The sequence below is a fragment of the Gekko japonicus genome, unplaced genomic scaffold (assembly GCF_001447785.1).
Source record: "Gekko japonicus isolate JY-2015 unplaced genomic scaffold, Gekko_japonicus_V1.1 scaffold1945, whole genome shotgun sequence".
In the NCBI taxonomy this organism is placed as follows: Eukaryota; Metazoa; Chordata; class Lepidosauria; order Squamata; family Gekkonidae; genus Gekko; species Gekko japonicus.
This window is the reverse complement of record NW_015171562.1, coordinates 342,004-349,490: the sequence shown is the minus strand read 5'-3', so window position 1 is coordinate 349,490 and position 7,487 is coordinate 342,004. Positions and strand designations below refer to the sequence as shown.

Genomic DNA, 7,487 nt, shown 5'->3' with positions numbered 1-7,487 from the left:
CAGCCCTCGTGGCCTGGCGATGATGCTCGTGGAGACCGCCTGGTGCCGCAGCGTGCCCTGCGGTCCCTGCGGCCATCTGGGCTCCTCCGCAAGGGGGCCGGTCCTGTGCGCTGGGTGTGCCGGACAGGAGTGTGCCGTTCTGGCGGTTCCCAGGAGGTGTGAAGAGCACCCTGGAACCCATCAATGCACGCAGCTTGCTTCTAGTGAAGTTCCCGTTCTTGCTGATTGCACTGGCTTGACTGACTCGCTCAGCCTTGCATTAAAAGAAACGCGTGTGCCGTTTCCCAGGGGTGGGGTGGGGTGGGGGGTGTCTCGCCCATGCTGGTCCCGCTACTGCCAAGGATGATTACTGGAGCTGTGATTTTGCCGTCTTCCGAATGCACGTGGTGGCGCATGTGTGTAGTTGAACAGGGTGGGGGTCTGTGCTGTTGGTCTTTTCCCACCTAGCGGTGTGTTCAGAAGCCAAATCACGGTCTTGGTTGCCTGCCTGGAGTCCGCAGAGCATCCGTATCCCTCGATCGCTCCTGCCCGGGACCAACGCCAGCTGTGCGGGGGAGGGGGGGTCCCCCTGCGCTGACCTCTGGGAAACAGACCCCCCCCCTTCCCTGCTGATGGAGCTGCCTTCTTTCCCACTTCTCTTGTCAGATAAAAGAGAGACTTTTCTCTTTCAAGGTACGATTCAGGTCCAGAATCGCCAGCTGATGGTTGAGAAGACGCACGAAGAGGAACTGGACGGCGTGAAGGACCACCCCCTCCAGTGCCGGCCGGGCCCGGAGCCAGGGGGCGAGTGTCAGGTGAGTGAGGGGTGCCGTCCTTGCCTGTCCCGGGATTCTTCTGGCCCTGCCCTGGGGCGTGCAGGTGGGCAAGGGGCTTCCAGGCCAGGCGGGGCTCATTCGGGGCCTCGGCCGGGGCAGCGGAGTCCGGCGAAGGCCGAAGCCCTTGTGAAGGAGGCCCGGGGTCCTGCCCCTGAGCGACGGTCGCTCCTCGTGTTATTTGTTTATGGCTCTAATTTGAATGTATAAACGGCCCTCCCCTGGAAACACAAGGCTCAGGGCAGTGGACAACACAACGGCAAAGGCATTCATGAATAGGAAAACCATTTAAATAGCACAAAGACATTCTCAGATGGCGATGGGGGGGGGGAGTGTCATTAGGACGGGGCCCGTGGCTGCCCTCAGCCAAACGCCTGGTGGGACGTCTCTGCCTTGCAAGCCCTGTGGAGCGGCATCAAGTCCTGCAGGGCAGGGGTGTTATTCAGCAGAGAGTTCCACCAGGCGGGAGCCACGGCAGAAAAGGCCCCTGGCTCTGGTCGAGGACAGCCGGACTTCTCTTGGGCTGGGGATCACCGGTAGATTGTTCTCCCTAGAGCAGGGGTGTCAAACACGCGGCCCAGGGGCCAGACCAGGCCCCCCCCGGAGGGCTTCCGTCAGGCCCGCAGTGGAACTGGCTGTCTTCTGCTTTTGCTTCCAGTTCTGCTGCTGCGTCATCGTAGGTTTGCAGCTTACAGATACACACCTGAACAGCATACTCAAGATTGCAACAGCACAGACATTTTGACACAATAATTCAGAGCAAGAGGTGTCAGTTATCAGACACTGTGAAACAAACAAAATATTGCAAGAGTGCTGATGATTTAAGCATGTTCTTATTTTAAGTAAAAAAAAAACCCTTTGTGTTTGTGTCTTTTATAAAGTTTATATCTCCGCTACCTGGCATTACATTTCATGACGCACATGGCCTGGCCCTCATAACAAATCAGTTCGACACCCCTGCTGTAGAGTGTAACACTCTTCAGGGGACATAGCAGGGGAGAGGGTCTGAAGCTGTGTGGCTCCAGGTTGGACAGTCCTGCGCTGCTGCTGTGTCGGTTTCTCTCTCAACGTCCTGTCTGCTCCCTCTCCTGTCTCTGCTCAGTTGCTGAAGGAAGGTCTGGCGACGTGCCTGCTTTCAACGGAGATGGAGAAGAAGTCCTTTGAGTCTCAGCAATGGAGCCTTGCTTCCGAAAACCAGCACCTGCGAGAATCGCTCGAGAGGGAGGAGCAGGCCTTGGCCGTGCTGCAGGAGGAGCTGCGGAAGCTGCGGGAGCAGATCAGGCACCTGGAGAACCGGAAGGAGGCGGCCGAGAGCCAGAAGCTGGAGGAGGAGAAGCACCGGCGGCAGGGCTTCATGCAGCAGAAGAAGGCCTTGTTCACCGAGGCCCAGATGCTGCGGCGAGAGCTGGACAAGGAGCGGCAGCTGACGGCGACCCTCCGGGAGGAGCTGGACCGGCTGAGCTCCCAGCAGGCTCCGCCCGCGGTGGGAGGCCCGCCGGAAGAGAGCCGGGGGATCGAGGCGCTGCGGGGGCGGCTGGAGGAGCTGGAGAAGAAGCTGAGCTTCGAGCAGCAGCGCTCCGACCTGTGGGAGAAGCTGTACGTGGAAGTCAAGGGCCACGCGGAGGAGAGGCAGCGGGAGCGGGCGGGGAAGCCGGGCGGGAAGGGAGCCGGCAAAGCCAGGAAGAAGGCCAAGGCCGGCTTCTTTGGGTCGGTGAAGGAGACGTTTGACGCCATGAAGAATTCGACCAAGGAGTTTGTAAGGCACCACAAGGAAAAGATTAAGCAGGCCAAAGAAGCCGTCAAGGAGAACTTGAGGAAATTCTCCGATTCCGTCAAGTCCACCTTCCGGCACTTCAAGGACACTACGAGAGACATCTTTGAGGAGGGGGGGGAGAAGAGGCGACCCGGGGGGGAGGGGCCCCCCAAAGGGAAATCGGGGGCCCACAAGCCGATGCCCTACCGGGCCCCCGGCGGCCAGAGAGAGTCCCGAGAGGGGAGGGGGGCCAAGGAGGGCCGCCCCCCTCGGGGGCCCCGGGAGCCGGCCTCGCCAGAGCGTGGCAGGAAGCCCCATGCCGTCCTCAAGGGCTGTGCGGGCATTTTTGACTGTGCTCACCAGGAGTTCCTGAGCCTGTTCGACCGAGTCCTGGATCCCATCCGTGCGGATGAGTTTCATCAGCTCATGCGCAAATACCTGCAGCAAGAGGTGGACAACTTCCATCACTGGAGGGAACTGGACGGCTTCGTCAGTCAGTTTTTCCACAATGGTGTCTTCATCCACGACCAGATGCTCTTCACGGACTTTGTCAGCGACGTCAAGGATTATCTGGAAGACATGAAGGAGTACCGGCGGGACAGGGAGAGGAAGGCCTTTGAGGACGTGGACAGTTACATCTACACCTACTACTTCCGCCACGACCACCCCCCCCAGCAGGGGCCCAGGTGGGTGTTACAGGTGGGGCACGCAGGCCTTGTAAGACTGGGGGTGTGGGCCTCCTCCCGTCTAGCCCCGCACGCGCCCCCCCCCCACGAGCCAGCTGGGGGGAGGGGTTCCGATCCTGGGGCTGTTCCGGTCGCCCTCGGCGAGGATGTGAGCGGATCTGGGCAGGGCAGGCTGGAGATCTCTCATGTGGCCCTTCCCCCCGCCCCCGGGCTCCATTGTTGACGAGGGTCTGAGGGCAGCCCGTCAGCCGTAGGCTCCTGCCTGGGCCAAGGACCGCCCCGCTCCTGTTCTCAGGAGCCACCTGGGGGCTCTCACCAGGGCCTGGTCCTTGGTTGAGGCTTTTTGCTTCTGGGTTCCCCCCTTGAGGAGGTAAGCAGATGTTCAGCAGATACTCCTAATACAGCAGATTAAAAAATACCTCTGCATTTATTCGAATCCTTCAAATAATAAAGAGAATTGCTTGGCAGAAACCACTCACAGATTACGACAATGGCAAACCCCCCAGGAAGAACCCTGTACTTGCACTGGGCGGAGGCTGAGCTTCCTTCACTGGGGTAATCTTGTGACCGGGCTCTCTCACCCAAAGGCTTACAAAGGAGAATCCACCCCACTGGAGTAGTCGTAGAGGCTTCACGCTCTGTGTCCCTGGTATGGCTGCCGGCCCCGTTAGGTCGCCCCTTTCAGCCAGTCAGGGCGTAGTTAATCTCTCTCCTTCGCTGTCAACGAGATAAAAGCATCTTGTGCCAGCCGGTCAAGGCCACCAGGTGCTTTTAATTAACGCTCGGCCCAAGCAGGCTGCAACTAACCTGTGAAAACGTACAGCTTGATCACACGTAATGAAAGCCGCGAGCTCTGTAAGTTCTGATCCTTACAGCTCCTCTGTCAGGAAGGGGCAGTGCTGTTTGGGTGAGCCGGACACACTTGGCCGTCAAGGGAGCCGATGGAGGACAGGCGGCTTCCGAGGCCCCGGGGGAGCTCTCCCTCCGCCCCAGCCAGCCAGCCAGCTTGCCTTCCGTCGACGGGGGAGGTCCGGGTGCCACGAACAGTCCTGACTGCGCCGCTGTTCTTTCCTTCCAGGCAGCCGCCGAGGAGGGCTTCTTCCGCCCAGCACCAGGAAAGGCCCTCCCCGAAGTACCAGCAGCGCCACAGAAAGGAAAGAGAAGGCAAGTGGCACAAGCAGGGGCGCGCCAATGGCCGGCACGTGGCAAACGTGGAGATTGAGTGGGGCCAGCTGCCCTTGGACCCCAAGTACTGACGCTGTGGCTGTGTGGCCAAGTGCGGCCTGCCGAGGACAGCGTGGACAGGCAGGCGCCCGTGCTTGGGGTGGGGGGGGGGCGGCTTGGCCTCCCCCGTGACTCTCTTCTCCCCCAAGGACCAGCTGGGCTTCTCCGTCTCTCCCTCTCCCTCTCTCTGCCCTGGCCTCACTGCCCCCTTGGGAAATCTTAATTTGGTTGCGTTTCTACAATTGCAATAAATCAGGGTACGCAGTCGCTCCTGTGTGGGTGTGTGTGGAAAACAAGCTTACTTGTGGATGCTAGAACACAGCCTTGATTCAGGCCTGATGTCCAAGTAATCGGGTGGTCTGTGAAATTCATCTCATTTTGGTCTCATAATTGTGTCTTTGTTCCTGTGTTGCGGTGGGGTGTGTGTGTGCGCGCTGCTGTGCTTTCTGATCAGCCTCCTAACTTGCATTTGAAATTTCCTGCACATTTGCAAAGAGTAGAAGGAAAACAATAAAAGACGTGGTTGGTGAAAAGACGGTGGGCTTTTTATTTAAAAAATGGATATCGAAAGCGGTCCTGCCATCTGCTTGGAAACTTGCTGTAGAACAGCTGAGGGGATGCAAGAAGCGGTGGGCCACCCCCCACATGTGGGTGGGTGAAGCTTTCCCGGAGCCGGCCAGCGAGGCGGAGCTCTCCCCGGCTTCCCTCCCTCCCTCCCACGGAGCTTGGGATGTCAGCTGGCCTCAGGCCGCCTCCGGAGACGCCTTTGAGTCCTTTCGTAGACATAAACGTGGCTTCCGGTCCGGCCCTGAGGGAGGTGGGTGTGGAAGAACGTGGCGGCTCTGCTGTAGCCATGACCAGCCAGGAAGGAGGAAATGTCCTGGGAGGGGAAACACAGGAAGGAGAGCATTCGTAGACCTTGCATCTGCCTAGGGAAACGAGAGGGGCCAGGGAGGTGCAGGGCACCACAGCCATTTTGCTTCCGGGGGGGGGGTGGGGGGGAGGGGGGGTTGCTGCCTCTCATGGCTTCCTTGACCTCCACCCACCCACCTGAGGGACGGACCCTGGGCTGCCCGGTGCGTCTTCCCGGAAGCATCAGTTCCTCCCCGTGACCCTTCCGGCTTCAGTCCAGAGGCCTCCAGGGAAAGGGGGGGGGGAGTGGATCCCTTGCCGTTCCCTTACCTGCTCCAGCACACTGAAGAGGGCCAGGTGGGTGGGCAGCGAGGCTGTGTCAGGGAACTCCTCCCTGGAGCCACCGGGGAAAGTGGCTCTTGAGAGACAGCATGGAGGGGGGGGAGCCAGACGCTGCCCCCCGACTTGTCCTTCGCTGCCGCGTGGCTCCGGGATCCTGCCAAAGGCTCAGTCGGCGGCCTCCCCGTCCCCTCCCCCCCCAGCCATGGTGCTGCCTCTCTCTCTGAGGGCCAGGGCCCCCCCACCCCCACAGGGCTCACCTGTAGTGAGGCGTGGAGTGGCAGGGCATGAGCAGCAGGAGGGAGGGCGGGGCGGGGCCCGGGGCCGCCTGGCACAGCCCTTGCAGGTAGCCCATGGCGTCGAGGGTGCCGCGCTGATGCACCAGCCCAGTGTAGAGCGCGGGCAGCAGGTTGGCGACCAGCAGGAAGGCGCAGGCGGGCCGCCGCCACCGTTTCAGCTGGCGAAGAGACCGTCCTGCGCAGAGGGGCGGCCAGTCAAGGGAGGAGGTGCGGGTTGCACGCACCTCCACCATCGCGCCGCCAAGGTGCCCCTCGGAAGCTTCTGGCTTTTCTCCGGGTGGGGGGGGGATTCGCCTGCCCCTCCCGGCCTCAGAGGGTCCCCTCCTCCCTTGTCCCAGCCTGGCTGCACGGCACGGCGATGACGGAAGGGCCCCAACAGCCGCCTTGAGCCTTCGGCTGGGTCGTTGCCCGTCTGGCCGCGGAAGAGGCTGCTGCTTCACAAAGCGCCTGAAGAGCTGAGCCCCTTTGCCTGAAGCCCAGAGCTCTGCCAAGGGCGAAGAGGGCTGTGGAAATGTCCCGGCCAGAGAGCTTACCGCAAAACACCATGCAGAACGGCAGCACGGGGTAGAGGAACCGGAACTCCTTGTGGCTCAGGGTGCTGGAACGAGAGGGGAGACGGGGCACTGGGAGGAGTGGCGGAGGAGTCACTTCTCAGGCGAGCTGCGGGCAAGGGCCCCCTGCTGCTGCTGCCGCCGGGCTGCCGTCTCCCCTCCCTGCCCCAGGAGGCCCCGGGGGATCCCCAGGGAATCCCCAGGGAGGGCAGCGGCAAAGGAGCGACTCGGTGGGCGATGAGCTCCACTTCTGCTGCGGATGAGGGACTGGCTGCCCTGCCTCTTGCTCAGGCTGGCCGGGTGGCTCCCCTTCTTCCCCTGCGGCTCTGGGGACAGCTGGGAGGGGACTGCGGGGGTGGCCCTCCGTGCCCAGCGGGGAGAGCCAGCACAAGAACGGAGGCCCGTCACTTGGCACTGCAGGGGAGGGGGCGGGGAGGCAACCATGACTGAAGGAGCCCCTGCCCCAGACACTGGCCAGGAGAAGGCATCTCAGGCAGGGAAGCCTCAACGCTGACCAGCTGCCCTGCGGGGGCAGGAAGCACACCTGTAAACCGCCACGGTCCAGAGCACCACCGCCAGGAAGATGCGATGCCCCTTTGGGGCTTGAAGGCAGCCGTGGACGAAGAAGGGGAGGTGGGGGCCCAGGACCACCGGCAAGCCCTGGGAGAGGTACCAGTGCCACGGGTGGGAGCCATAGAAGGCGGCCAGGTTGTGCAGGACGTTGAACTTCAAGAAGTTCAGCTGAACCACGACCCACTGAAAGAGGGAAACGCGAGTCAGGCCAGGCGGCGTGCGCCCCCCACCCCGGCACACACCAAGGGACCGGGGGCCGCTCCACCCCCTAGACTCACCTTGCCAAAGAACAGTCGGTCCATTACTAGAGAGCCTCCTAAAGCGATCAGCCTGGCAAGGGAGAGGAGAAACCAGCTCAGGAAACCGCCACTGTAGCCCCCCCCCGCTCTGCCCTCTCC

The 7,487-nt window shown here is 61.7% G+C and overlaps 2 protein-coding genes across 2 annotated transcripts in view; one reads left to right on the top strand and one right to left on the bottom strand.

Moving 5' to 3' along the window:
- Positions 1 to 4,970, top strand: part of CCPG1 (cell cycle progression 1) — a 14,476-nt gene extending 9,506 nt beyond the window's left edge. Inside the window, exons 7-9 of the mRNA XM_015419747.1 lie at positions 673 to 794; positions 1,915 to 3,251; positions 4,330 to 4,970. Of these exons, the coding sequence (XP_015275233.1) occupies positions 673 to 794; positions 1,915 to 3,251; positions 4,330 to 4,507 (1,637 nt within the window). The 3' untranslated portion in view covers positions 4,508 to 4,970. The remainder of the gene's footprint in view (positions 1 to 672; positions 795 to 1,914; positions 3,252 to 4,329) is intronic.
- Positions 4,971 to 4,998: 28 nt separating this feature from the next.
- The window catches only part of PIGB (phosphatidylinositol glycan anchor biosynthesis class B), a 6,375-nt gene continuing 3,886 nt past the window's right edge, over positions 4,999 to 7,487 (bottom strand). The window contains exons 7-12 of the mRNA XM_015419744.1: positions 7,368 to 7,419; positions 7,061 to 7,272; positions 6,499 to 6,563; positions 5,927 to 6,140; positions 5,658 to 5,745; positions 4,999 to 5,355 (exon numbers count right to left, since the gene is read on the bottom strand). Coding sequence (XP_015275230.1) covers positions 5,209 to 5,355; positions 5,658 to 5,745; positions 5,927 to 6,140; positions 6,499 to 6,563; positions 7,061 to 7,272; positions 7,368 to 7,419 — 778 coding nt within the window. The 3' untranslated portion in view covers positions 4,999 to 5,208. The remainder of the gene's footprint in view (positions 5,356 to 5,657; positions 5,746 to 5,926; positions 6,141 to 6,498; positions 6,564 to 7,060; positions 7,273 to 7,367; positions 7,420 to 7,487) is intronic.